The sequence below is a fragment of the Cololabis saira genome, chromosome 10 (genome assembly GCF_033807715.1).
Source record: "Cololabis saira isolate AMF1-May2022 chromosome 10, fColSai1.1, whole genome shotgun sequence".
Lineage (NCBI taxonomy): Eukaryota > Metazoa > Chordata > Actinopteri > Beloniformes > Belonidae > Cololabis > Cololabis saira.
The window spans coordinates 30134711-30148030 of NC_084596.1; the positions used below are offsets into that span (position 1 = coordinate 30134711).

The following is a 13320-nucleotide window of genomic DNA, read 5'->3' on the forward strand; positions in this document are numbered from 1 at the left end:
AAATACAGGGTTTCCAATTTTGATTCAAGAAGCTTGACTGGATGGAGATGGAAGAGCTCCCATCTGCAACGCTGATGTGCGGTATGACTATTGTATAAAAGCTCTCATCACCAAAACAGGAAACACAGATACCAATTCATGTTACACTATGATGCTGCTTTGCCATGATTTGACTTTGATGATCCAATGTTATTGCAAACTGCTACGATACTAGAAATAGGCTTTGTGGCGATGTCCCTGTTCCCTGCCTTACTACCGGTCAAAGATCAGCAGAGTGTACCTGAGTTGGCAAAAACATTACTGAACTATTTGTTCTCATTAAATAGTCCTTTATCAATATTTACTGCATAGCTTCTGCCAAATAGAAACAGGAATAATTTATAGCGCACCTTTTCCTCATTGCATGATCAAATTGTATTCCTAGTATATCTGATCTATCAATGTAATAATAGCTATGCTATTTAATTTGTATTGTCAAAGGTGTATTTCTGGAGTCAGATGAATCAAATGGCCCTCTCCACATCCTGCTGTGGTACAACTCCTAAATCTAGATGACACAAAACATCTTCTAAGTAATTTTAGAAATGTAGTGCAGCTTCATGCAAAACTAATATAAGTTTTTAAGACTAATTCCAATAAGACACGTGATCTTCCCAACACAGAGACACACACATCTGGAGAACTTGTGTTGTTTCATCTGGCTCTACCTACTGTGTATTCATTTGGAGATATGTGCTTTTAACTCTGAAGTGTACATTAAAGAGTTAATACACACTTAAAAAAAACTGTAGTCAGTTGTACGTCAAAATGTGTTGGATGTTTTAACTAATTCTGTGGTGGCACGAGAGGCGACTTGAGCTTAAATCTGATCTGACAACCTGAACATTGAGCCTGAAGTAAACATTAAGAAGAGGGAAGAAATAGGTCACTACAACAAATTAAAGTTTAAGCTTTGAAATAAGGCATGACATAACTAACTTCATAACTGGGTCCAGTTAATGGCTATTTGACTCTACACGAATGCTCTGGAGCAGCGTTTTTACATTAGTGGGTCCTTCTATGTAAAAACGGAGTAAGATGTTGCTTCAGCAACAGTCAGGCAACGATGTGCAACATACTTCACATTCAATGAATCCTTGCAGTCTGCCAGAACCGTCAAGACGTGTGATTTACCTGCACCCCTTAGCATCTTGTGAATTAGACAAAATTAAGAGGGACTGAAAATATTTCATATAAATGCAAGGGAAGTCTGAGGAGTTATCTTTATGTAAGAAGCAGAGAGCATGCTGAAAAATGGTTATCTTTGAAGGAAAGTTCTAAATCATTTTGTAGGCATAGAGCCACGATGTTACTCATTAGGTAGAATCGCAGCTTTATAAGAATTCACCTACTTTTCTCTGCAGGACCATTTTACTTTTTAATGTAAGTGATAATTATTTTAGTAGTTGGTGAGAATGGAGCAAAACCCCCTTACATATGCGCCTCTAAAATCAGGTGGAATAAATATTTAAAGTACCCTAAAACCATTCTAATTGTACTAGTAGATACTGAATACCGTGCAGTACAAATGTGGGTGTATTATTTCTATTATACCAGGAATTATAATAATTCTGTCCATGTTTCCTCATCCAACTCTGATACTTTTATGGGACAGCTTTATCAATAAAGGATTCTGAATAAATAAGGTTAATATCCGTTCCTTGGATTATACAAACTTTGAAAGGATTGTATAAATAAGCTGCAAATTATTTCTCACAGAAAAGCAAACGTGTATTTATGTTGACTTTACTGAATCTTACTGGCTTATTTCTACACACATTCACAACATTTGTCTCAAGTTTTACTGCCAGAAGCAATGACACAATCCAAAGTGCAAAACCCCTCCTTCATTCAAATTACAACTTACAATGCTGTAGAAAATAAAATGTTATCACTGCTGTGATGACAGGGCACAATGGAATATGAAGAGAGCAAGCTTTTCTTTTTTTTTTTTTTCCTTTTTCGATTTTAAATTAAACAGGCACACCTCTTTCAAACATTTTAAAAATCTAAAAAGAGCCAGTTAATTGCAACAGTTTTGATTATCTACTGAAAAGGAGTTTTCGTACCAAGTTATGCTACATTTACAGAAAGAAAAACAAAAACATACACACTCCATCCTCAGTTAATAAATACATGCATCCATGATTTTGTCTTACATCAGTAAAATGAAAATAAATCTTTTGCCTACTAAGACAGCTGCGTCAGGAAGTACTCACAATGGCTTTAGGTGCAAAAGGAGCACTATAACTGTGAAGTAAAATAACACTGCAAGTTGTTAACCATGTTATTATAACAAAATACTAAATGGAAACTGCTAATTACAGGCTGTTATTTCTAACAATTAAAAAATAAAAAGGTAATGTGGAGACTAATGGTCCAATAGTCAATATGTGTATATAATGGCCCATTTATTGATAACTGGCTATAATCCTGACAGTCGGTGTTCATATACTGTATAAGTGACATTTCAAATGAAAACTATCAGTGACAAAGTGCGCAAAAGACAAATACAAAATGAGAGATCAAAAGCTTGAGAGTAAGAAAACAATAAATTAGCTCCCCTATTTATAGTACAATCTTGTAATGGGTAGAGGGATAAAGCTGGCATCTGGAATGAGAAACTGTAAAAGTGTGGTCCGATTTATTGTTGTCTGTAGTTGGATGATCCATTTCTACACTGTTTCCTGGGAAAAGGCTGTAATTTGGTAGCAGTGATAGCAGGTGAAACAAGGACATCATTCAGTTGGTGAGATTTCAATTTGGGTCTGCACATAGTTGCACATGAGGAGCAACAATAAGTACTTTAATGCTGCTTTTTTTCTGTAGCGGTTATTTGAACAAGATCCTCATTTCCCTGTGATCTGTACCAAACGACATCATTACACCCAGGAAACTTGAAACAGAAGAAGAAATTATTTTTCATTGTTTTTAAATTTCCAACTGGCAGAATTAGCACAACCCTGTAACAGACAGCAACTTTAAAGTATCATCTGGCCTGAGTAAACCAGGCCAGATAATTAACTCATCACATCTTTGTTAAAAGTCTATTACATTTCTTTTCCAAACTCTTAAATATAAAGTTTGGGATCAAAACATGTGTTTAAAAAAAAAAAAAAAAAAGTGTGGGGAACCGATGTGTTATCTGCCAAATAAGATGAGGACAAGTCTAAAACAGCATGTTGCCTTTGCTCAGTACGTTTACATGCATATTTAATTCAAACTAGGACTTTTAAATTATTCTTTGTCCCAGTATACAACCACAGGAGAGAAATCAATGTATTGATCAAAGTATGTGAAACCTAACTACGGTAGTTAATAATATACTCCTTTTCTGGCTGACTTATTCCCTTAAACAAATGAGGAACCTAATTCTCTGCTACTGGCTTTGACTGTAACTTCTGTGTTAAAGCCCAGAGCAGAACATGCACAGAAACCCAAGACCAGTTTGAGCTTCATTAAAAATAGACATGTAAGAATAATTCAATCCAAGCCACATTATCTGAGTGTTGGTTCAACTTTAATTTAATTTATAACCATTCAGCTGCACTAGCCTTACATGTATTCGAAAAGTCTGGATTTAGTTGGACTGGCACTATCACATCTGATTTTTTCATATTTCATGTAAACGTACTGTTTGCGGCAAAGTAGCTTTTCGTAAAAAACAAAAAACAAGCATATAAAATGTATTGAAAATAACAACCACTCACTTTAGTGCTAATTAACTGGGAGGCGTGTATGTACCAATTTAAAACAAGCCTTCAACTTGAAAGAAACTAAAACATGAAAGAGCCACTGGGCTTTGTTCAACACAGAGGCACGACAGAATGAACTGCAGGGGAGTGTTTGAAACCCAGTGAAGGATTAGCCTTGTTGGGATCAGTCCTAACGACCCAACAGGTTGAAAGAAGATTGAGTCTTGCGGCTGCAGCTCGTGGAGAGGCAATGTAGCATTTAGGGCGGGCAGAAATCAGCAAAGTAAGGATGCTGCAAGGCCTCTTCTGCAGAGATCCTCTGGACGGGATTACATTTCAACAAGTTCTGGATAAGATCAAAGATAGCACGTTTTAATTACTGAACAGCAACCTCAATTTATTAAACTGAAGGTCAGCAACAACTTTGCATTGATTTGCTGAAATTACTAAAAAAACAACCAACACATTTAATTAACAAAGGTAAAAATACAAAAACAAAGTGCCTTAGTTACTGATTATACAAAAGTACACATGATGAGAAAGGCACTACTTCAAAGTACCTGCAGTAGATCCCGTCCTGTGCTGCTTAGTTTGGGAACCACATTCACCAACGAGGTGGTGGCTGGATACATGGGATATGGCTGGCAGAACAAAGATGTTCCAGCAGTTATTCAGTTGGAGAATTATTCAAACAAGTGTATATTTTTACCAAAGAAATGACGTGAATAAACGTACCTTGTAATCTGGAAGTTTCGTCATTGTCTGCCACTGCTCCTCAGTTGGTGTACCCAACAATGTACCAAGTGGTTAGAGAAAAATGCTTCAGAAGTTACAGTATCAAATCTCTGAGCAAGATAGACTTTTCATTTTCAGTATGTGTACAATATTAGTTATGAAGGATATCTGAAGATTCTTTTTAACTGATCGTCCACATCGTTTCCAGGGAACAAAGGCCGTCCAGCATTCGCAAGCTCTGGAGAAAAGGACATAATATGAAAACAAGTCAGGATTGACACCTCTGAGGTTTTTTTGTTTTGGTTTTTTCCCTGAAGGTTTGCACTTTTGGACATGCTATTCATGATTATGGGCATCTATAAAAGCTGAGAACTGCCCTCAGCTGGTAAGCAAATTGCCCTTTGTAGCACAGATCTATACACACTGTCTTGCCCTTATGTTAGGACTGAACATAAGAGTCTTCACCCGCTTCTGAGGACCCAATAGGTTACTTTTATTTTTGAATGCACCATCACAAGAACAGGCAATCATTGCCTCTGTCCTCCTTTCTGTGGTTATTGATCATATTCTTTCAAACCCACATTACATATTTTCTGATTTAGCTATTGCGCAACGGTAAAAGTATTAAATAATGACTATTTCAACATTCAAACTGTGCAACTAAAACTCCTGATCTTATCAGAAACCACAGACAATAGCTTCTCATCTGACAAAAAAAGGCTGAAAACTGATCGATTACAGACGAAGACTAGATGCTTTTCATTCTTCCCCTTGCTTTTTTCACTTGTGACTTGGTTGCTGCAACCAACGATGTGAGCGAGAGAAAGCTATAAGGAACGATACACCTCCGAATGGGAAGCTCCTCTACAATTTGCAACAAGGGGAGTGTTAAGTATGCAAGAGTAACTATGCATAACATAAAGCATCACTCTCACTGGCTGCCCCCCCCTCAGACACTCATTGAACTCTTGCTAACAGAGGTGGGGGAACCAGCTGCCCAAACAGCTCGTTTAAAACTGGAATGAGTCATGTCCTACAATTTAAAGTCTTCGACACTTACAAGGTTACAATGTGATTTTTATTTATTTTTTTATTAATCAACTTTCATTTACCAAACTTACACTGCATATTTAAAGACATAAAAGCTTTAATTCATGACTGAATCGGTGGCAACAAACCTGCAAATATGCATCCAGCTGACCACATATCAATAGAGGTAGAATAAAGTTTAGCACCAAACAGCACATCTGGAGGTCGATACCACAATGTCACCACCTGCACAGAAATTGTAGCAAAATGTAAGAATTTGAACAATTAAAACAAACAAGTACAAACAAACTAGTTCCATGTACTGCCGCTGTTGTGACGTGGGCGTCACTTGGCAGGGGGAAACAGATTTGTGCAGCACATTCACCAACATCAAACAGAAAATGATAACTGCTTCTGGTTTCCACTAAAACCTCTCTGCATTTCAATAAAGCTCTACTTTGTTGGTGTTTTAAACTATTTTATTCAGTTTACTGAAGTGAAAAGCCACAGCAGGAAAATGAAATATTATGCAATTACACAAAAACTATTTTACCGTATAGAGCAGGAGTCATTAACCCTGGTCCTCGAGGGCCGGTGTCCTGCATGTTTTAGATGTTTCCCTGCTTTAACACACCTGATTCTAATTAATCATCGTCACCAGCTTGTCATCAAAGTCTGGATAGTTCTGTTGATGACACAGTCACTTGTATCATGGTGCAATGAAGCAGAGAAACATTTAAAACCTGCAGGGACACCGGCCCTCGAGGACCAGGGTTGGTGACCCCTGGTATAGAGTGTGGGAGCTGACTGGAAGTGGTTATGTTTCAGTTTAATCAAGTCAAACATTCCTCCAAGTGCTCATGCTAATGATGTGTTAGAAAAATAGCACCAAACTTCTGCCAACTTCTGGCAGGTTACATTTGTGTTTCCTCAAAGTGGAACACCATTTGATATGCTTTCAGTGAAGTGATTGATGGGATTGCTGCCAAGGACAATCCCACAATGGATGAATAAAAACTTCATTTCATTGTTCAAAAGCATATTAACATTAAGACAACAGTACTTAGTCTCAGCCATTTTAGAAACAATCCCAGGTACGACAAGTAAAACAGAGTATGATCAAAGTTAAACGGAAAAGCCTAAAATAAACTTAAAGGAGCATGAGGCTCCTTTTAAGAAATGACTCATTAGCGCCACCCTTCGCCACGACGGACGTCGGGGGTACTGCAGCCAACAGTGAAGCCGGCACGGGAGAACGGGGAGAACGCGCATGCAGTGCCATTTGACGTCACATCTGCAGCCCAGCACGGGAAATTCGGCCCCACAATTGCAGCACATTTTGCAGCACACAGCCTGTTCAAGGCAACAGAGAGATACGCTAGAGGGCTCATTCTTTTTGGTTTGGAACGCTTCATCTGACATTATTACTAGAAAACTTAAAACGTATACGAATTTTTTTCATAAATCCTGCCTCAAGCTCCTTTAAGTATTTGAAAGCCTTACCAAATCTTGTCTGATTTTCTTCTAATCTAATAATATCTAAAAGTTTCCAGCAAATTTACAGACGTGGCACCACAGAAAACAAAAAACTCCCCACGGAAGTAAATACAGTAAAATAACAAAAGAGCCTAATAAAATAACCTAATAACAAGAGCATTTTACTCAACTGCATCTGGATAATCGAGTTAGCTGACCTTTAAATGCTTAAAAAAAAAAAAAAAACACACATCCCTAACTGGACTTGTATGCTTTTGCTAAATGGACCATGACTGGGACGGGCCGGTGACACTGGATACGGAAACAAACGTTTAAGACTACAGCCCCTTTCTCATGTTTAATACCCGCTACCATCTAGCATGTTGCCTGTCCTTTTTACATCAACCGACACAGGGGTCACGTGTCAAGCTGATCCTCGCCGATAACATGCCACCCAGGGGTGGCATGTCCTGGGTAGAATTTGTTCATAATGTAACTTAAGTGCAACCCATAAGGGAAGTTTAAAAAAAACACAGACACAGCTGAACCCAGTAGCAACAGACATGAGAGGCCGACAGACGGGTGCGGGCTGAACAAATGGCACCGTTGGGCAATATGTTCTGTGACATGCAGAACAGATTGCCTATGCACATACTCATGTGCCACAGCACTCCACACCACTGTCTAACCATTTATCTGCAGCACGGGACTATTCCCTGCCACCGACTCCACTTACATGAAAATACACCTGTCTGACAGCAGACTTCATCATGCCGATGTAGGAATAACACATCATTCTACATGCGTTACGTTATGTTGCGCGGATAACGCCTCCTGACTTGACTTCCCTCCCTTCCAGCACAGCTACATGCACCAGGAAGGCAATAACACTCCTTGCATTCAAATTGTCCAGCAAGCATTTAACATGCATTCTTCGTCGAAGGGAAATAACGGGTCTGATTTAAAAATGTATTATAAGTCACCAAAAATGTTATTAGAAGCTGACAGTGGGTTGTGAGCTGGAGTGGATGGAAAAGTGTGTCCACTTAGCCCTCATCATAATTTAAAATGACTGGCCTTGTTTCCAAAACATGCTATGATTCAGACTCAAACCACTTGCAGGATGTGATTTAGGTTTCATCTAGGTGAACAGTTTCAAGAAGCAGTTTGTAAAGAACGCTGGTGTGTGCACTTATCTTACAGAAACCGTGTTAAGATAGCAGGCTCTCACTTGACATTTCGGGGATCTTGGCTGTATTACATTTGGCAGAAATTAACTGACCAATAATGCTAATAAAGTAGGGAATTTCAACACCTCATAAGAACTTCACCCTCTCTGTTTAATTTCTGCTTCAAACATTGCACAAATTTATTCCCACAATGTGAAATAGCTGTAGGATCGTTAATTTCATCTCACCAAGATAATGTTAAGAATCTCAGGGGTAATAAATCCACTGAAATGAAATGACCTTTAAAAATGGCCTCATTTCAAAATCTCAGTGCTTCAAATCAGATTACCCTCTGGGTTTTCCATTCGCTGCATCTTCACATCAGTGGTGTCACCCTAGGTCAACCTCGCTTGCCCTCAAGAGACTGGCACACTGGCCCCTAGGTCAACCCACCAGAACTACTACATCTATCTAAGCTTTGGCTGTCAGATATCAGTTAATATCAGCAACAGCATATATTGATCCCCACAAGCTGCTGTTAGTCTCTTTTATTCTGTCATTACAGATTTTCTTTGTGACATATAAGAAAGAACAAACTATGGGTACAAGTACAGTAGTTTTCATTTAACAAAACTGTTTTCAAACGTATTGCATATATAGTACATCCACATAGGTTTTTAAACCCCACCCCCAATACATACCAATAGTGAAGTAAAATAAGACTGTTTTATATTTAAGTTACAAGTTAACTTTATTAATATTCCCGTTAATTATGGATTGTTAGGGCAGGTCATCTATTCCTGATTATACTCATTAAATATAGTTCTGTTTCCAAATTGTGAAAATTAGTTTCATCACAGACTTGTGATCGTTTACATGCATCTTAGAAACTCTACATTAAACTCATATTACACCATTGATTACCAAGAAATTTAAAAATCACCCATTTGTAGTCAAAAAGACTAAAGAATAAGACCTTTAACTTAGTTTCTCGGAATACAGGGTACCAGGAAATATGCTGTTTCACATTGTTCATACATATTTCATTGGAATTGGTCAGTTATTAATACCAGCTGTGTTAATTATGTACAACCTACCTCTGCTGAGTAACACCTCACAGGAATGCCAAAAGCTCGAGCCAACCCAAAGTCAGCAAGCTTCAATTCTCCATTCTACAGATCAAGAAACAAGTTTTTTTGAGATTCTTTTATAGATAACATTAACAAACAATATTAAGCCTTATTTCTAAGCATCAGATTCAGCAATACATTACTACTTCAATTTTGGTTTAGTTTTCTCACCCTGTTGATAAGCAGATTCTGTGGCTTCAGGTCTCGATGAAGAACATTTCGACTGTGACAGAAAGCAAGGCCTTTCAACAGCTGGTACATAAATGACTGCAAAGAAAACCCAAGAATATTAAATCAGATCATATTTAAGCAGTCAAAAGACATAACCATCTGACAATTATATACATATACAGTACAGACCAAAAGTTTGGACACACCTTCTCATCCAAACAAATGGGGACGTGTGTCCAAACTTTTGGTCTGTACTGTACTATATATATATATCCACACACACACACACACACACACACACACACACACACACACACACACACACACACACACACACACACACACACACACACACACACACACACACACACACACACACACACACACACACACACAGGGTGCGATTTGCCGGTGGAGATGGTGGGGATTTTCCCCCCCTCTGGTTTACACGTCCTACCCTCTGCTGAATTATTTTTACCCTCGGTGGGGACAAAATGTGCCCCCCCCCCCCCCCCACCCAAAGTATTTTCACCATTACATCGTAATTATTAACAAGTAATAACAACCAAAATACACAGAGTCCGTGTTCATTCGGCTTGTGCTGTGATTTCGATACCGGGAGCGAGTCGCGCCCACAGAAAGCAGTTTTATTTTGAAAACCAACCGGATTTTCTTGCATTCCAAAAGTCCGACTTCCGGCCCGCCAAAATAAACGATACAGTCAGTCAAATGAATGAAAAAATGAAAAGAATCCAGAGCAGCACATCCTCATATTTTACAGGATCACAACCAAAAATCCAGAGAAAAAATGCGACAGAAGATGAAACAAGATCTGACATTGCTTATCGGATGGTGGACAGTAGCATCTCCCCGGCTGAGGAGAGCTCCCATGTTTTCTGTTAAACTGATATCGAGAAAGAATTAAAAAAATATTATTAATTCATTTATTTTTATTTGGCACATTTAAAAACAATATTAGGAGAAAATATTTCTGCAAATGCAGTGGTTCAGTTCATGTTCAAAACAGGACCACCGCGTACGTTATGTAGCTTAAGTGTAAGGTTTACACAAGAAACAAGTTTTCATATAGCCTATACTGTTGGCCCGCTGTTGTGTGGTAATTTTTCTGAATAAAAATATTTCTCAAAATGATTCTCCCCCCCCCCTGGTTTTTTCACAAATCGCACCCTGTATACACATATAAACAATGCTTTCTGTCAATTAAGACGTGAACATAGTAAGCATGTTTTCTGTTTTGGAGTTTTTTTTCTTACAGTTGTGCTATCCCCCTCTCTCACCTTCACAGTTTCTGGATCTAGATCCCCATTGCAGCTGTCAAAATACTTCTTCAAATCCTGCAGCAGGAAACAAACATTAGACTTACAAAGCATTTTTTTTAAACAAAGTATTTGAAGAATGAACAACTAACCTGATCACAGTATTCAAAAACCAAGGTCAACTTCTTGTCACTGTGCAACACATCATGCAGTCTGAGGGAGACAGAGCAGCCATGCATGACATTTGTTGAAGTAAATTGACAGGTATTTAAACATACTTGGCTAACAGAGTCACACTGCTCTTCATTCATATATTTAAAAAAAAATGATATTAAACCAAAATGACTTGGAAACTGACCTGACAATATTTTTATGCTTTAGTTCCTTCAGGAGACATATTTCTCTCAAGGCAGAGCTTGGCACCCCCTGAAATCACACATCCATCCTGGTTGAGCACTAGGTTGCTAAGAAACAGGCTGATTTCTTGTTCCGCGTTACACCAACGCAGAGCCTACGGCGTACGGTGCGCGTCGCCGCGTACCCTACGCCGTAGGTTATGTGCGTCGATTTAACGCAGAAGCACAATTCAGGCTTAACTGTCAAACATTGTACACAAACCTCGTCGTCGTCATCCAGCCTGACCCTTTTCAAAGCCACGATTTCGTGGGTTTCTCTGTTCTTTGCCTTGAAAACGGTCCCGTACGTACCTACAAGACGAGACAACGTTGAGTTTAACCAGCTTTCGTTCCGGATAAAAGCAGTAGCTTCGCTTGACGGCCAACCCGCCCCCTGCTAGTGGTGACACTTTAAAGACCACAGGCAGAAACCTGGTCACAAACTCATGCAGGTAAAAAAAGAAGGAGGAAAAGCTGTATAGATAATATTCATATGATTAACGGGGGGGTTGTTTAACGTTAGCACAAAGCTTTCAGGTGAGCTTAGCAGCCCCTGCATCAATCAGGATGCTACACTAGCTGTAGCTCCAAACAGCTGCTATTAACTTCATATTCACGTATTAAAACATATGAAACTCACCCTCTCCAATTTTTTCAAGCTTTTCATATTTTTGCATGCTTGGTTAATGAAGCCAGCCTTGAGTAAGCCAGCAAACTGTTTATAGAAGAAAAAATCTGAACTAGAGACGATAGCTCGAATCGGTTCTTACTCGCTGCTTCTAGTCGGGTTTGCTGCAAGCAAGTTTGACTCTCTGGGACACCTACCGGCCGTGTGATGAACTGCAACGTTTCCTAATTCCAACAAGAACATCAATCAGAAGTTCTTCCAGGATAAAAGTAGATTAGTAGTAGTAGAGTAACTCACAGTATAAAAGCAATTTACACAAGATTTGCACTTTACAAAAAGAGTCATAAGGATGGTTCATCATGCTGGGTACCTTGCTAATACAAATCCTTTGTTTTTAAAAATCGGGAATTTTAAAATTCTGGGACCTAGTTAAAATTAAAACGGGTCAGATTATTATTATAATCAATTTATTATATATATATATATATATATATATATATATATATATATATATATATATATATATATATATATATATATATATATATATAAATTATATAATCAATTATTATTATTATCTTTAAAGTCTGGAATAAATTGTTACCCAGCAACATCCAAATAATGTTTTTGGTTAAAGAGGGAACATACAATTTAAGAGGCAATCGTAATTTTAAACAGCTTAACGACAATTCAATTCTGAAAAGTATGTGCATATCTGTTTGTGGTGGAAAATTGTGGAACAAACTAGATGAGGACATGAAAATGTGCATTAACTCAAAACAATTTAAAAATAAGTATAAACACTTGTGGCCAGCTACAAAGAACTGGAAAGCTAATCTTATTTTTTTTTTAGAAATGATTTTATTTAGTTAGCATGTTTGTAGTGTGGGTTTTATTTATATTCATTCATATCAAAGTTAAATGTTCTGAAGTTTTTAGATTGCATTGATTTATGGATTATGAATATTCTTATGGAATTGAAATTTGTATGAATCTGTGTCTGTATCTGTGTGTGTGCTTGTATGTATGTATGTATGTATGTATGTATGTATGTATGTACGTACCGGTATATACATTCACATGTGTGTGTAAATGGATGTGATATGTATAGGTGTTTATATGAATGCATTTGTTTATACGGGCCACACTTGGTACAAATGTTCTATGTGCGTCTATGTGAGTCTTTCAAGCTACTTTTGATACAGTCTGAAACATTAGGAGATGATTAATAAGAAAAGGATAGAAGAAAGGGTAAAATTATCATTAAGATCAGTGTTAAGGGTCAGTGTGTCCCATTTTTGATTTAATCTTGAATTATTTGAACATTCGTTAAATTAAACTGTGTGAGAAATTTACAGGGAAAAAGGAGTATTTTTGGAGTTTGTAAGAAGGGATTGACATCTGAAATGTAATCTGGGCTACATTTCTGGAGGTTGTCAAAGGCTAAAATGTTAGAAACCACTCATATCATTTTAAACAATTAGGTTTGATATACAAGCTTCTGAACTTATCTACTGTATAAAATTGTCTTCATAAAAGGAAGTTGACAATGATGGTCAATTAAATTGTGAAAGGG

At 37.8% G+C, this 13320-nt stretch overlaps 1 protein-coding gene across 1 annotated transcript; it reads right to left on the minus strand.

The window, feature by feature from the left end:
• Positions 1-1769: 1769 nt before the first annotated feature.
• cdk5 (cyclin dependent kinase 5) lies at positions 1770-11914 on the minus strand. Its single transcript, XM_061732494.1, has 12 exons — positions 11757-11914; positions 11340-11428; positions 11080-11147; positions 10874-10934; positions 10743-10799; positions 9445-9540; positions 9241-9315; positions 5648-5744; positions 4636-4707; positions 4470-4528; positions 4295-4375; positions 1770-4080 (listed from the first exon to the last, which is right to left on the minus strand). The coding sequence occupies exons 1-12, from the start codon at positions 11791-11793 to the stop codon at positions 3994-3996; spliced, it is 879 nt and encodes a 292-aa protein (XP_061588478.1). The 5' UTR covers positions 11794-11914; the 3' UTR covers positions 1770-3993.
• Positions 11915-13320: the final 1406 nt, after the last annotated feature.

Excerpts from the sequence above, each read along its gene's own strand:
- cdk5 (XM_061732494.1), bottom strand. The coding sequence starts at position 11,793 with ATGCAAAAATATGAAAAGCTTGAAAAAATTGGAGAGG. Across the intron at positions 5,745-9,240 it reads TGAGGTGTTACTCAGCAGAG|GTGGTGACATTGTGGTATCG; the intron begins GTAGGTTGTACA and ends ATTTCTGTGCAG. Across the intron at positions 4,376-4,469 it reads CGAAACTTCCAGATTACAAG|CCATATCCCATGTATCCAGC; the intron begins GTACGTTTATTC and ends TTGTTCTGCCAG.